Raw genomic sequence first — 17,377 nt, forward strand, 5'->3', positions numbered from 1 at the left:
TTTCGTATGTGACCCTGAGAGATTTTTCCGTAAGATAATTTAAACTCTTGGTCGCTTGCCACATTTGCTAAGTGTTAACTTTTGATGCGCTGTTTGCTCTTCCCTAAATCACTTAATTATTACCAGGCTGAGTCCTACTGTGTCACGCGGTGAAATGGAAGTTCTTATTCATGCCTTGATTTTAATCAGGTCTGGATTATTAGAATTCGTTGCTGGATTATTAACACAGCTTCTGTGAGGCTGAGAATGAAAGGAGACAGTGCTTTTGCAACAGTGGTCCCAAGACAAAACTCTTCTATCGTTGTATTTACATAATTTGTCATGGTGTAGCGAGGGAAGAGGCCTCTTTTGGCAATGAACAGCCTATCGTCCAGTCCATTTTGAGCTTCTGCAAACTGGAATATGTCCAAATATCAAATATCTCTACTTCCTAAATAGTTGATGGAACATTTTTGATAAAGCTGAAAGTCTGCACTTTAGTCACATGTTGGCTGTTTAATTTAAAATCATTTCATTTAAAATATGCAGGCATTTTTGGGCAGTTTAATCCATAAAGTGTTATACCTTTTTTAGCCTATATATGGTTTGCAAATTAACTACTAACAAAATACAAACTTTAACACCGATCAGAGTATCTTGAAAAAATATTTTGACATATTTGTCACAGTGAAATGTTTTAGAACATCAGCACATTTTAATATTAGATCAAGATAATCTGAGTTGATACGAAATTCATGTTTTAAACGATGATTTTATTAATTAAGAGGAAACAAGCTATCCAAGTCTGCATGGTTCTTTGTCCAGGGTTGCCCCATCCATAGCAGTAAGGATTGAAATCAAACATTTATGAGAGTTTTGACTCACTCTTCTTTGCAGAATTGTTTTAATTCAGCCACACTGGAGAGTTTTTGAGTCTGTTCCAGGTCATGCCAAGACATTGTAATTGAATCGGAGTCTGAACTTTGACCAGGCCACTATAAAAAACATTTTAAAACCTATAGGTGGACAGTCTCCTTCAGGATTTTCTGGTAGTAAGCAGAATCCATGGTTCATAATCCTGAAGCAGCAAAGCAGCCTCAGCAAATCACATGACCACCACCATGTTTGGCTGTTAGGATGCTTATGAAATGCTGTGTTAGTTTTATGCCAGATGTAACTGGACTCCAGTTACTGGAAAGTTTGCTCATCAGTCCACAGAATATTTTCACATAAATTTGGGGGATGATCAAGATGTTTTGGCGGGTTTTTTTTGTGGGTTTTTTTGCAAATGTCTGACGAGCCTTTGTGATCTTTTTGGTCAGCGGTGGTTTTCTCCTTGAACTCTCCCATAAATGGCATTTTTGCCCAGTCTTTTTGTTATTGTTGAATCATGAACTCTGAAAGACTCTCAGGTCTTTCGTGACCTCCCGGATGAGTCTACGATGTGCTCTTGGAGTAATTTTGGTCCGCTGGCACACTCCTGACAAACTTCACCACTGTTCCAAGTTTTCTCCACTGAAATTACCTTTGTAAAAAATTTGAGCAGTCGCAGTTAAATCATGATTTAACAAGGGCGTCAGGTAGCTTTGGATAGCTTTGTTTTCATTAATTTACAAAATCATCATATAAAAACTACATTTTGTATTTAAATGCAAAAAATTCTGTCTGCCTTATTTGGAGTGTTTTTTTTTTTTTATTTACCTGTTATATGTTACCTGGCATACGGTGATATTCTTTGAATTGGCTCCGATTTTTCTAAAAGCTCTTTCATAAAAGTCTAAGGAGGTTGGAAAGAAAGCGACTGGACGTCTTTACGTTTCTTGAAGACGTTTCACCTCTCGCCTCGCTTTCTTCCTACGCTCCTTAGACTCCAACAACAACATCTTGGATGACTGAGAACCTGTCAATGAATAGGAAATGAAACTAAATCAGCCAGACTGTGTCTCGTAAACCCAAAGGGATGGGATGACTTGAAATAAAGGAAGACATGCACAAGCACACTGTACGCTTCCTACTGTAAATACAGATTTAGATTGTATCACAGCCACACCTAATTCCAGGTAACAAACAGCACAGATTTGTTCCTTGGACATTGTTGGGATTTGGTCTTATACAGTAAGCGCTCATATTATTTGATAGACTTTCACATTAACTCTGCATTTCTACTGTCAGACTGAAATCGAGCAGGTGGCCTGAAATTGAACTGAGCGACTGTGATGTACTAAATACTTTTTTTTTTCTGTTCTTATTTCCTTTGTGTGTTCTTTGGATTGTTACCCCCATCTGTAATTTTAGCCTTCACCAGAGGAAGCCATCAGGAGATCAGCTCTACAGACCCGAGCTTCACGATGAGAAGGAAGATGGAGCACTTGAGAGAGGAAATGGAGCAGATGGGACTGTTACGACAGGTCAGATGCCTTGCAGCTTATTTATGCCTTTGCGTTTGTATGAGTCATGGAGTCATACAGAGGCCAAAGCTCAAGAGATCCTGCTTTTGTTTCAGTGTTTACTCCTTTGAGCTAGACAATTGCTTCTTATCTAGCCTTCCTGCTTAGGAATACAGATTCATCATGACTTCACTTGGTTTCCAAGGAATTAAGAAACACGCTGAGTCTAAATTGACTCATCTATTTATGCTGGGGCTATAGCGACGGAGGGATGGGTGTGAAGGGCTGAAACACTTTTGTTTTTGCTTATGAAAATAATTTAGGAATCAGGGTGGGCTCCTAGCTGGACCTACAACCTACTAATTCCAACATAGTTGGGAGGATGTGTGAAATTTAAATAAAAAGAGAATGCAGTGATTTGCAAAACTCATAAATCCATATTTTATTCACAACAGAACACAGAAAACATCAGTTAAACAATGTTTAAACTGTGACACGACATCATTTTAAGAAGAAAAAACGGTCATTTTGAATTAAATGGGAGCAACACATGTAAACAAAGTTGGGACAGAGCCATGTTTGTCATTGTGCAGCATCCGCTCTTCTTTTTTTAACAGCAGGACTTTTGGGAGGGGAATGTATTCCTGTTCTTATATAATAGTGGACTCAAGCTGCTCAACAGTCCTGGGTCATCAAATGTTGGACTCCAGGCAGGCCAACTCAGCACCCAGACTGTAATAGATGCAGTATGTGATTTGGCACTGTCTTGTTGAAATATGCGAGTTAAAAAAAAGAAAAATATGTTATCTGGAAGTGAGCGTATGTTGCTCTAAAGCCTGTATATATCTTTCAGCACTGATGGTGCCTTTCCAAAAGTGTAAGCTGTCATCAGAGATGCAGGTTTTTTTAACTGAACACTAATAAAATCCCACATCATCCCTCTCCTGTTTCATCAACAAAATGTGGCATCCATGTTTTCCGAAAAAAATTTCTAATGTTGATTTGTGCAACCATGGAACATTTACTCCACTTTGCCTCAACCAATGAGCTTTGGTTCATTGCATAATAGAGCTTTAACCTGCATTTGTGGATGTGGCATGGCAAACTGTCTTCACAGATGTTAATTTTAGAAAGCATTCGTGAGCCCCTGCAGTGATTTCCATGAGAGAATCATGCCTGTTTTAAATGGAGTGCCACCAGAGGGCACGTAGATCAACAAAAATCTCCAGATTCTCTAAATCAGGGGTCCCCAACTCCAGGCCTCGAGGGCCGGTGTCCTGCAGTTTTCAAATGTGTCTGTGATCCAACACAGCTGATTCAAATGGCTAAATTACCTCCTCAACATGTCTTGCAGTTCTCCAGAGGCCTGGTAATGAACTAATCATGTAATTCAGGTGTGTTGACCCAGGGTGAGATCTAAAACCTGCAGGACACCGGCTTGGAGTTGGGGACCCCTGCTCTAAATCTTCAATAAAAAATATCTGTCATAAAATAGTAAAGGGCCTCAATTTAAATGTTGGATATTTTTCTTCCATTGTGAACAAAATACAGGTTTATGAGATCTGCAAATCATTGCATTATCTTTTGATTTACATTTTATACAGTGTCTCCAATTTTTCCAAACTGGCTTTGTAAGTACACTCTTACTGTTCCCACAGGAATTAAGGTGTGCAGCAGCTGGGTTCTGCTAACCAAATGCACTTGATTAATTCATTATCACCAAATGTGAGCACCTCAATAAAAGTCAACGTTTTGGCATTCTTCTCGCCTGGAGTATTCGGGCATGCTAACACATGATGGGACAAGGTCCCAAGGTCACACTGAGCAATGCTCAGAGATTCTGCACAAACCCCGAGAGGTACAACTCACATGTAGCTCAGAGAATCCTTGCAGCTAACGAGGCATTCAATGCCAAGCTGTGGCATGTGTTTGCTTATTTACTTTTGTCAGCTGAGTTGGAATTAAAGTTCAAACTGTCATTTTTGCCATTTTCAAGCAGCCCTGCAAGAAAGGGACAAAGAAAGTATCAAGGGAAAGCGAATGATCAGGTTAACATTGTGGTTTAGTAGTTGCACACATGCCCGTGCAACCTGCTGCGTCCCACGGTGCTAAAGTGAAGTAACGTATTTGCTTGCAAACGATCTGTACAGAACCAGAGGTGTAACCAACAGTCAGCATGTCGGAGAATGTCAGACACACCTAAAATATGTGGAGCGTGCACAGTGTCGTTGGCATGATAATAAACATTAGAAGAGAGCAAAACACATCAAAATGACTGGCTAGTCTAATTCTAATGAAAAGCATTAGAGATGCAAAGTCTCTACAGGAGAGGCTAAAGAAAAATAATGCTTTCATTTCCTTAATCAGGCCAGGTTCATGAGGTGATGAGATGATAGTGGGGAAGAAAACAACCTGTCATCACTTGTCACAGAAATACAGGCCGGTAAAAGAATCGCTATAAATTCAAGGCGTGCACAGCATACTTGTGATAGCATCACACACTGACAGATGTTTTATAAAATACCTAACGCTTACATACCATTTTGCCCAATAAGGTTTGCCTGAGACAAAAGGACTCTTTGTCAAACCTGCCAAAACATCTTTACAAAAGGAGAATAAAATGAACAAGGGCACAAAGTGAAAGGGCGTTCCAAAACTGAGATGAAAGTCCGTAACAAAAGAAAAACAAAGTAGTCGTAGGTGACACTTTGCGTTCTGGAAAAAGAACAGACATTACCTTGAGAAAAAAAGCACTCCTTAGACTCAGAGTGTTCCCATGCCTGGCTCTACTGGGTGTTAGGCCATCATAGCATTGACGTGAACCTCTTTTTAAAGATGTTGTCAGCGAGAGGATTCTCACCTCGTTTCCAAGAAAAGTTGCAAAAGCAAAGTAGCCTCAGGAGGTGAGCTACGATAGATTTGATCTGTTCGTTAATGATCAGATGATGAGAATAAAAAATTGAAGGCAGATGAAATGACTTGAATAAGTGGGAACATTAAACAGAGAAGAAGAAAGCCACCTGACAGCAATTGCTAACTTGGTTGGTATTTTAAAATTGACTGGGATTTTTGCAGTGGGTGGAATTTTTTGATAACAGCTGTAGGTTACTGGAAGTGTTTTTGCATGCTGTAGCAATGTAGCCATGGTGGGGAAGGGCTGATTAATCTGAGGCGAGAGCCTTTTGAACTCAGGCAGTGGTCTGTTAAGCAGGAGTGATAGCATTTTTCCGCACATGGAAGAGCTTTGGATAATTTTATAGAGCAGTGTCACACCTTCCACCTAATTGATGGGAGCTCATACACAATTTACACATATAGATCTAAACTACTGGGAAAATTATAATAAACACATAGAGTCTAATCAGAAATGTACTTTTAATTAATTTCTGATTGACCTGAAATGTATCAATAACAAATAGTGTGTTTGATTCACCAGAAGTGTCTTTGTCAAAGTGCCGTTTACTCCTTCAGGGTGGTTGAAACGTGTGTTTGTAGGTGGTCTTGGAGTCTGAGACAATCAGCTCCAGGTTATGGGTCAATAAATAATTCAGGTTTTGTTCTTGAATCTTGTCCAGAGTTGCTTTGTAATGCATTTGGAATCCTGTTTTCTGGCAAGGGTTCGTGATCTTACCTAACAGTCTAGTACAGAGTACACAGCCTGTCTTTATTTTATTATTTCCCTTGGATGTACATGTTGGTGTTGGGTATGAGCTTCCGTGTTTGGTTATAATGGAAGTATTTAAATTCTAATATTTGAAAATTAAGCCAGGTGGTCATTTGTCCTAATGGAGACGCCTGTATAAGTGAAAGAAACAGTTTCCACGGCTGGATTCAGCCCATATAAGTGGCTTCTTCTTCTCTGACTGAAGGGACATTTCAGGGTGTGCTTGTCCGTGCTGGGGTGAAAGCTTAAATTAGACTGTGGACAGAGCAGTTCACTGTTTGGGCAGCCAAGAGAACTTTCATTTCTAAAAACATAATCATTGTCATCGCTGGTCAGAAATGCTCTCCAGTCCAAGCAAAAGGTCAAACGGAAACAGATGGACTTCAGAAAAGTTACAGAAAGCAAAGCGTCACACCACAGGAGCAGAACAGTGCCTTATTCATGAACTTCATGGGAAATCAAAAACACGTTCGAAAGCATGCACAAAAACATTCAATGGTAGACAATTGACTTCAATAACATTCCTTTTAACATAATCAACATCAGTATCAGTTTCTTCAACTGCTTTGGATATATTGCGATGATAAACAGTAACTTTTCTTGTGATTTCCCACCTGAGGCAAGTATCTAATTCTTCTGTCTCTCCTGACTCATAGAAAATAGATAAACCAAGAATACCAAGAAGTATTTGTTGGATTTTGTCCCACTCTCTTCTCTGGCAGCAGTACTAACCCACCCATTCATACAAAAACAAACAAATTGGTTCTGTAGGAGATATTTAATAAAGACATAAATAACACTCTGCAGATCATCTGATTAACAGGGAGTGAGCTAATAGCTGGTGATTATCAGAACGCACATGCTCAGGTGTACTGGAAGCAAAAATAATGTAGCTTAGTAGATAGCAATTATTAAAAGGAGGATTTAATATGCTCTTTCAGAGTTGCTTAACTTTCATTAAGCTGCGTGTGGTACACACCCAGGCACTTACCTCAGATCATTAACTGATTACACTCTCGTGAACCTTTGGTCCAAAGAAGCTGTTTGGCTAAATACAGTAATTAAAAATAACAGAATGAAATGAAAGCGAGAGGGTGGAGAACCAGCTGTGAGTAATTGATTCAATGTTAATAAATTAAACACCTTTTCTACTCCAAATGTCGACGACAGTGACATTAGTGCGTTTTGTGTGTGTGTGTTTGCAGAACATTGAGTCCAGGCTCAAGGTGTTGCTTCCGGATGATGTTGGAGCAGCTCTAATGGATGGAGTTGTCCTTTGCCATTTAGCTAATCATATCTGTCCTCGGTCTGTAGCCAGCATCCATGTACCATCTCCTGCAGTGGTGAGAACACCCAATCTTCAAAATGAGTCTTTTTTTTAAATTGTTAATGCCAAGAGTTAGAAATTCTCATGAATTTATTGGTTATAAAATTTTTGTTTGCTTAGCTATGTGGATTTTGTTCCGCTGTGAGTTTAATTAACTAAAATGATTGATATTTGGGCTTCTAGCCAAAGCTTAGCATGGCCAAATGCCGGAGAAACGTGGAAAACTTCTTGGATGCGTGTAAGAAGCTGGGTGTCCCACAGGTACTAACATTAACCATTTAACACTTTCATTCAGGCATTTCATACACGCTTCACTTCAAACACCACTTAACCTGTATTTATTTTGCAATATATCAATATATTCTGTGAAGATTTATTACCTTCCATGGTGATATCCACCGTTGGGCTCTGAAGCACAAGTTCCATACAGTTTCTGCAAGTTATATCATGCACACTCACTGGTCTGGTTTTTGCCTTTATCCTTGATCCTTCTCCAGATGAAGAATCGCTGTCATAAATAATGAAAGACAAATGTGTTCTATTTGTCTCTGGTCAAATCTGCCTGTCAGAAAAGCTTTTAACAGTTAAATACTGTCTGAAAACCCCACCTTTTTTAAAAATTTTCTCTGAGTAAAATGAACAAAAAGACATCTCTCTGTTGACTCAGGACAAGCTGTGCCTGCCGCATCACATCCTAGAAGAACGTGGCCTAGTGAAAGTGGGTGTGACTGTGCAGGCTCTGCTGGATCTCCCCACGTCTAAGCCCACGCAGCTCTCGACTGTTTGACACGAGCCTCAGTTTTGCATCGGACCTGCACTCGTGCAGGATCACCTCTCTACCAAGCCCAAACCTTCTTCCTCATTACCAGGGACCAGAGACCCCAGTGGGGCGAGGACACAGTGGCCCCATGAGTCTTTTGGAGTCGACTTTTGCCTGACTGAAACAGGAGACAAGATGTCTAAATGCTTCTGTCTCTTCATATGATGTCAGCTACCACTTACCTCTTTTCCATCACATTTTCACTCTTATGCTGTTCCTATTACTGGGGTCATCCTGGATGCGTGTTTTCTAAGGTGCTGAGCTAAAACTTGCAGAAGAGGCACACACGACGGTGAACCTAAGACATTAAAGGCTTGTGCGTCCTTCTTTCTAGTCACTGAGTCTGCGAGTGTCAGCACTGACCAAGTGGAAGTGAGGAAATGACAGACACATAACTCACTCTTTCACTGGAAAGGACTAGGCTGCCTGTACTGAGTGACCTTATTGGGTACTTACACTTGAGTTGCCCTTCGTACTTGTTAAATTTATTTTCTCCGTGAATTTTTTCTTGATTTTTGTTTTCATGGTTTTACACAGTCTTCATCAGGCATGCAAGGATGATATCCTGTTTTCAGCAGCTAAGCCTGATTCATCAATTGTTTTGTTTTTGTAATGCATTTAGACAGTGCTTTTTGAAAGCCGGTGTAATCTAGGAATGAATTTTATGTTATTATCATGCAGACAGAGGACTTTCCGCCTGTTTTTCTGGTGCAGTTTCAACACCTTTCAACCATAAATCACATCTGCATGCACCAGGGGACTTGACATTTGACCACTGTGATAATACGAACTTGGCTTTTGCCAAAAGCATGATATCTTGTTTTGTACTGTAGCATTTTTTCACTGTGATTTTTTTTTTTTAAACTCTAGGCCATTCTCGATTTTACCTTTTCTGAAGCTTTTGATACTTTGCTTCCAGCTGTTTCCAGTTAATGCTTGCCGTTTATGTGAAATTAGCAGCACAGATCTGCTGTATTGTTTATATTCTATGTGAATATTGTTTGTGAACGGCTGACTGATGGGTGCCTGGATCCGAAAATGGTTCAGGGTGCCCTTACAAACTTCCCACGCACGGTATGGTCTTATTTTCCCACTAAGCCATCCTGTTTAGTGTGGTTTCTAATACACTTTATTTCAGGGAAATTCTATTATTTATCTATTTATTTACTTGTTTTAACTGTTTGATTTGTGTGTCTCTGTCCTCACTACCTGCCCACATGCAACTGAAGATGTTAATCTCATGTTTTCCAGCAAATGGAAAATGACTAAAAGCTTTTAACTTTGGCACTAATCTGTTCCATGTGGTGGATCTGAGAGTTCAGTTCACTGCCACATGAGAAAACACACGGCAAAAACAGACAAAACACAAACCAGAAATTGAAACCATAAACTAATCAAGAGATCTGAAGAATAATTTTCTTTATTTTTATATAAACACATTTTTAAACTTTATTTGTCAGACCATGATTTGCAGCCATGGCTAAAAAGAAGTTCATCATCTATCATTTCTATGGTTAGCAGGATCATACCAGGATGTCATTTTAAAAGTATAGTTCTTTTCAGGTCTAAAACCTAAATAACCCTAAGGACATATTAACACATGACATGATACAATTTTTTATTTAACAAAAAAGATGCCAGAGTGCAGAGGCACTTTGGAATTTTCGCCCACTCTTCTTTACACGCCACAGGATTTCAGTCAGGTTGAGGTCTGGGATTTCTGTTGTAGATTCACTTACTGTTGCATGACCCGGTTTTGGCCAAGCTTTAGCTGTTGGACAGGTGACCTCACATAATTGACTCTAGAGTACTTTGGTATACAAACAAAACAAGCCCAAGTCATCATTCCTCTTCCACCGTGCTTTTTAACAGTTTAAGGTATGAGACGTTTGAGTTAATCTTATCGTATTTGCTTTTTGCCAAATGTGGTCCACTTTAGTCTCATCTGTTCAAAGGGCATCGTTCAAGAAGTCTTGTGGGTTGCACACATGCAACTTTGCAAACCTAAGCTGACCGCCATGGTCTTTTAAAAGCAGAGGGCTTCCTCTGGCAAGCCTTCTAAACAAACTTTATGTGCGGCATAAAGTTGTTGTCACTTCGTTGATGTCTCCTTGGCATTGAACCAGCTCATACCTGAGTGCTCCAGACCAGAAAACTGTCAAAGCATCTGCTTTTATAGAGGAGCTTAGGACTAAAAAGCAAGGACTTAGTTTTTCACTCACTTCTTCTACATTAAGGCTTACTTTTTGTTAAATAAATAATGATATGGTGTATCATGTCATCTGTTGTTGTTCATCTCCAGATGTGCTTACCTCATTTTAAGACCTGCGATGGACAGATTTAATATATTATGTCCTAATGTGCAAAACCTTAGTACAACACAGGGGTTGTACAGTCATTTTACAATGACTGTGTATACACTCTGTGTTTAAAACACAGTTTAAATTAAAACCTAAAATGAGGTTAATGATTGGATTTGCATTAAATAGATTACTGGCAAAAGACTACAAGATCTACTAAATATGGGCTAACGCGACATCCCTAACCACTTCATAGGGCCCGGATACCCAGTTCCCTAATCTGACAGAACAAACAAAGAGAAAACTTGGTTAATGATCGGTAACTGACTTCACTAACTTCGGGTTTCTTCACTCGCAGCCATTAGAAAACAAAGTATGATGACCTAGTTCACACCATTCTCACACAATAGCTTTCATGCAGCCAACAGCCACAGACTTCACTGAAGGCTAATTGCTTCTAAATTTGCATGCTGATATGCCAGTTAAATTACTTCTGGCAGAGAAGTCTTTGGCAGTCTCGTGTTTTAACAAGGTCTCTCTTTTTACCACAGAAACAAGTTGACAGGGTGGTTAGAGCAGAGTGATGTCTGGTGAATATGTGGCGGATCACAAACCTGTCCTCTTTTGGCGAGCCTTAGCTTTACTAGCTTAACGAGCCAAAGGCTAAAAACTAATGTGAAAAAACATTTGAGACTGGAGTAGGACATGTAGAACTACTGTGCCTCAGAGGAGGGATAGCTTTATTTATTTATTTGTTCACTTGTAGGTTAACTTCTCTATACAGGATAATTTATGTTGTTGTTAACTTAAACAGCTTCTATGCCGATGAGCTGCATCTCCGATTGGCCATCTTACTTGTGGAGAATTTGCTCAGATGCAGTGGTCAAACTTCATGAAAGGAAGTATAGAGACTTGCACTTCTGGTTTGATTCCAGGATACGAGGGTGCGTGCCAAATTCTTGGTTTCCATGTTATCGCTTTTCACCTCACGTTAATAACCCCAGTGTCTGAATTTGAATGGTGTTCATGAGAACCTCTGCTTCCTCTGAATAGCCTGTATTTTTCCCCTCATTGATGCTATGGCATCATGTTCCAGAGAACAGATATCACACAGATAAAAATTAAGCTTCCAGTTTATCAGACCTTGAGTGTAAAATATGCATAAACCATCACAGAATCTCAGGTCGCATATTTTACTTATGCAGATAACTTTGAGTCTTTATGAATGACTGTACTGTTGGTCACTGGGTGATGTTTCCTGGTGTGTCATTTGGATTGTGGTAGTTGTTCTTTTTCCTGCAGGGCTCTAGTTAACAAGCAAAGCAAGCAGCAGTCAGTGAGCTCTCTTTTAAAGTATCTACTGTATGCATTCACCAAATGTATTGCCGTGCAGAATCCTTTATTCTGAAACACAATCAAATGTAACAACTGAAAAATAATACGTAAAATAATAATATTACACTGTGGTAGCCTGACAGGAGCTTTTTGGGTATATCTGATGGTAGCTTTCTAACTTCTTATCTTTAAACAATAAGAATAACTTGATACCTGAACTTACCTTTGGGTTATTTAGCTATAGATACTGTTACAAATATTAACAATGGTGCAGAACTTTAGCTAACAATGTGTTGCCTCATCTCTGTCTTTTAAATTGCTGCACATATTCTGTTGTTTTAAATAATGCAGTTGCTCTCAGATTTGAGGTCCTTTGTGTGAAAAGTGAAAGGAAAAATAGAATTTTGTAAACAAACTAGAATACGTTTTCATGATTTTGTCACTCGTGAAGACTGCCTGGGTCTGGGACACATAGTGTGTTGAATATCTTACCGCATAGACAATGTTTTGTGGCTTTAATCATTATTATCCGGTTACTGATCTGGTTTCCATGGGATTCGACTGAGATCTTCAGATAATAGTGACTCATTCAGGTGAAGGAATATAAACCGAGGATAATTTTCTCTCCTGTGGGGAAAAGAGGTTAAACCACGTGAGACAAGTAATACCCTCTGCTGAGGCAGGAATATATGTGCATCTACAAGTCATAAAATATTCAGTAATTGCAAATTAAATTTTCACCACACCTTGTGGAAAAAGCCACTTTCATATAAATCCAGTTGGAAAAAAAAACCTCACACACCCTCAGAGTTCTTTGTCCTCAAGACATTGAGAGATTAGCACGAGGCAGGCCTTATCCCTTGTGTATTTTTCTATTTCTAATATCCAGAGTAACGCATATTGTATTAACAGGTGTGTCTCATTTCCTAAGGGCTGCAATTCAAGTAAATAATACTTTCATATAAATCCAATTGGACACAAAACCTCAGTGGTGTTTTAAGTGGTACAGATTTAGGCTGAATTGAACCGGTGTTGGACTCTAACGCTGCGTGTAACTTCTGTAATTGTTGTAAAAGCAAGGGAGAGCAGCAGCTTGACCTCTGTTATCTCTTTCTGCAATATACTTATGTCATCACCGCACCGCTCGCTCGCCTGCAAAGACATGGCACATTACATTTTCATTCATCTTGTCATCGAAGTGTTTCTGCAAAGCATATTTACATCTCGGTATTTGCGAAAGAGACGTGATATTTTCTGACATTTGACGGGAGCTTAAACGCCCCCATCTGTACCCAGTGTATGGATTTTCATTTTGACTGAATTCAGTTCTGTGACATTGTATGTTTAGCGGTTGTTAGTAAATCCTTATTTAAAAGTCTTGAAAGTAAATCTGTGTGTTTAAGGTTGTAATCTGCGCCCCTGTTTGTACTGCCCATGAAGTAATCCTTGTTCTGACAGTTTCTCAAGTTCAACCAAAGATAAGGCTTCGGTGGGCTAACAACATACGAGTTTTCTTGTGAAATTTCCACTTTATCGTTCAGTATCTTTTTGTTAGAGGAGTAGAGAACACAAAGAGGACACTGCAACATAAGATTAGAGAAAGAAGCACACGATCCCTCCAGCCCTTTAGCTTGGCCCTACCTTAAGGACTCTAATCTCCATTACTTTAGCAGGGATTTCTTCAGGGCAAGCATGGACTGGACGAAATAATTGTAGGGACTGATTCCTCTTAACATATATGAATAGTGTTCAGAGGCAGGCGTTTAACAAAGGTGAACGTGATCTTTTTTGCACTGTTTGGAAGTGTGAAAATGTCTCTTTCTGTAACTATTGCTTGATGAATGTCTCTCATCATTAGTGAACATTGTGTTACCTCAGCAACTGATCCATCCGCTGTTTTTTTTGTTTTTGTTTTTTTTAATGTTTCTTATTAGGCCTGGGAGCAGGTTTATGTGTTTCTATAGAACGGCAATGTACAGGATGTTTTGGAATAATGGGAAAGTCCCTGTGCTGCATACTTACTGAACCGTCTGCAATATGTAGAATTCATATGCATACACGAAAAGACAGTGGTGCTGATTTTTATTTTGTGATTTTGTATGTGATAAATCCATTGCCGTGCCTAAGTATCTGTTATTGGTTTAATTGGTTATGCTCGCCATGATTTAACGTCTCACAAGTGTTGTCTCGTTAGGAGAAAACAGTGAAATAGTGAGTTATGTCTAAATGCTACACTGCCGAGAGAATTCACAATTCATGTACATAATCTGTTTTGGGTTTTTTTTGTATTTAAAACTGGTCTGACGCATGCAAGACTACAAAATCACTGAAGCTAAACCTGTGTACATATCATCTGTGTAAATTCCAAGGTTTTCTTATAGCGAACATGCCGAATCTAAAAATAAAGTGAAATTCTTTGGAGCTCAGTCTGTGCTGTCTTCATTGTTTTCCTGTCATTCGCTCACCAGTAGAGCACATTGCTTTATGTACACTCTCAAGTAATGTTATCAGGGCCAGCTTGCATCAGCAGTAATTAATTTCAATTATAGAACCGGTTTCTTCAGATTTGTTGCCCAAGTCTTTGACGTGATTTAACCAAACCTTGATAAAGCTTATTGTTAGGGCTGGATCAGGTGTGTCACTATAAGTTCTGGCTGCTGTGGGACTTGAAACAGTGATGAACTGAGTGACTCTTCTCCACACGCTCTTATCACTCCGCACGTGTTTACAAGTGGAGCATGTGATTAAAGTTTTTTCTTCTTTCTGCCTTAGCCTGTGTTTTGTCTCTCTCTGCTATCATTGTATCAGTCTATCTTTTGTCTCATCTTAATTCTGTTGTCTTTCCTCTCACACACAATCAGTCACACCAGATGCCTTTTATTAGTATTGATTTTTAATCCTTGTTTGTTCATAAGGGTGTCTACTAATTATTTGAGATTTCTCCCAAGTACTGCACCGTCTTTAATCTCCAGTGTAAAGCGTCTTGAGGTGACGTCTTGTCTTTGCACTAGGATGATGTCGGAGTAAATGTGCAGTCATATTCGTTGTGTTCCCGCTAGTGCTGTCAGTGTAAATCTCGTTGAAATGACGTTAACGAGCTACCGCGGATCGTCCCCTGCGTGGGGCTGGACGGCCAACACGTTAACGAGCTAACTGCGCTACCACACTAGTTCCCACCAATGTAATTGAGCATTGCTGGCACATCCAACATACTGTTTTACTTTAGTCCATGACGAGCTTACCTTCAGGGTCATACCTCACATGAAAACCAAAATAGTTCCAAACGCCAGATCTGAATGAGGGTGGGGGAGGTTCAATTTGCCATGTTGCAAGGAGAGCTTAACTTCTGTCTGGCTAGCTTGCCCTGCGCTCAGTGAATCTTCGACTACTCCGCCTAGGCTGCACTGTCGAGCGCAGATCCACTGAGCGCTCAACACAGACAGCACCGTCAGAAGGAAAATTGATAAAATAAATTCATAATTTTGTATTGTTCGATACACATGCGTACCGAACCGACAGCACTGTATCGAACGGTTCAATATCGATACGAGTATCGTTGCACCCCTACTATATATATATATATATATATATATATATATATGTATATGTGTATATATATATATATATATATTTATATATATATGTATGTATGTATATGTGTATATATATATATATATATATATTTATATATATATGTATGTATGTATATGTGTATATATATATATATATATATATATATATATATATATATATATATGTATGTATGTATATGTGTATATATATATATATATATATATATATATATATATATGTATATGTATATATGTATATGTGTATATATATATATATATATATATATATATATATATATATATATAACATAACATAACATAACATAACAAAAAGGTGGAAAACCCCAAACTACGCATGAAAGGGAAAACAGATGACAGGATATGGACAAAGGGCTGGGAAGGACTATATATACACAGAGGATTGACTGTAGAATTACATTTTCAAAGTACAACAGGAAATAACCAAAAGTTATTTAACTACAAGTGAAACAGGAACAGTAGACACTACCATAGGAGGAATGGGAAAAGCTACAAACACAATAAGTTACCATTGAGCTCAATTACTAAAAAATAGTTTGGGCTTTGCTTAAAATTAACATGAAGGCAGTTTGCAACAGGTTGCAAATCATTTATATGCTCATATTTAATTAACAATGTTAAAAAGACAAAATATCAAGTGTTCAATATGAGAGATGTTGGTTTGGGAGAAATGTATAAGAATCGTTCAGAGACACACTTGCAGTTATGTCAAATTGCTGTTCTTTAACAACATTTTAAGTGATTACGAAAATTAGGTCAGTTGCTGTAGTTGCTGTAAAAATATTTCCCATTCTTACTTGTTTCTTATCAACTTCTCAGCAGCTGTGGGTTTACTTTATTATATTTTTCCAGTGCATAATGGCACTACGTTTTTCTGAGTAGCACTCCGGTTTCATTCACTATAGAGTGGTGCTGCTGTTGCTGCAGAATCCTGAAAAACAATGTTGTCTGTGTGGCACTACCCATTCCAACATGTGTATATACTTTATTCCATGTTAATGGTGCCTGCATTCCTTTATGGAAGCTTTTAAACCATGCATTTATATGTCAGATTATATATTTTTTCTTTAGCCTGGAAAGCATGCCCTCCATAACTTTAACTTTTTTTTGTTTTTTTATTTGTCAAACCACACAATGGTTTCCTCCTTGCCGTGGTCCCTCTTAAATGAACTCAAGCCTTGCAGTGTAACAGGGGTTTAAATTACTGCATTCTGCTTTAAGTAAGATTTTTCTGCAGCATCTTGATGTTTTTAAGTTTTAAAGCTGTGCTGTTTATTGGAAATAATGTGTGGAAATGTAATTCCACAGAAACACAGACACTTTGGGACATAGATTTGTACTTTTGAACTTTGTACTGCAAAGCCACGTTAGGTCCTTTTATCTAGAATTTAGTACGATTTTTTTTTACAGTTGAAACACAGGCACATACATGCAGAAACTAATGTGTTACTGCATGTGTTTTTCCCTGGAAAACAGGGTTGAATTTGGCAGGAATTCCCGATACGCTAGCTCCCAGCATTCAACAATAAGCCTGTCACTGTATAGAGTCCCTTTTGAGTCTTAATTTTGTTTTTCTGAAAACTGAATAAATTTCACCAAAAAATAGATATAATAGATAAAATATCAAGTTTAATATTGAATTGTATATATTTGATTTGGTAAATAACTGAAGAAATTATTCAAACTTTTTAAAGTTTTTTCTGCACATTTCTTGTTTAAATGAATAACATATGTCATACCTCTCTTAAAGGGCATTGTCAGTACCATGTAAACTTGTATGGGCTGATTGTGGAAGCCACTAAGTATGCAGGGATAATAGAGGCAGGAGGTATGCTGACAGCTTTCTGAGGGCCAACCCTGTGAGGGGACTTATGGTATTATATTGCTATTTATAGAGTCTTCACATTTTAGGTATTGACATAGACACATCTTGTTTCTGAAGAGCAGGTCTTTA

At 38.5% G+C, this 17,377-nt stretch overlaps 1 protein-coding gene across 2 annotated transcripts in view; it reads left to right on the plus strand.

The window, feature by feature from the left end:
• Positions 1 to 14,233, plus strand: part of lrch2 (leucine-rich repeats and calponin homology (CH) domain containing 2) — a 36,986-nt gene extending 22,753 nt beyond the window's left edge. For both annotated transcript variants that reach the window (XM_085173905.1, XM_085173906.1), the window contains 4 exons: positions 2,275 to 2,387; positions 7,236 to 7,373; positions 7,541 to 7,618; positions 8,025 to 14,233. In XM_085173905.1, the coding sequence (XP_085030031.1) occupies positions 2,275 to 2,387; positions 7,236 to 7,373; positions 7,541 to 7,618; positions 8,025 to 8,144 (449 nt within the window). In that variant the 3' untranslated portion in view covers positions 8,145 to 14,233. The remainder of the gene's footprint in view (positions 1 to 2,274; positions 2,388 to 7,235; positions 7,374 to 7,540; positions 7,619 to 8,024) is intronic.
• The last annotated feature ends 3,144 nt before the right edge of the window (positions 14,234 to 17,377 follow it).

This window comes from Neolamprologus multifasciatus, chromosome 10, assembly GCF_963576455.1.
Source record: "Neolamprologus multifasciatus chromosome 10, fNeoMul1.2, whole genome shotgun sequence".
NCBI lineage: Eukaryota > Metazoa > Chordata > Actinopteri > Cichliformes > Cichlidae > Neolamprologus > Neolamprologus multifasciatus.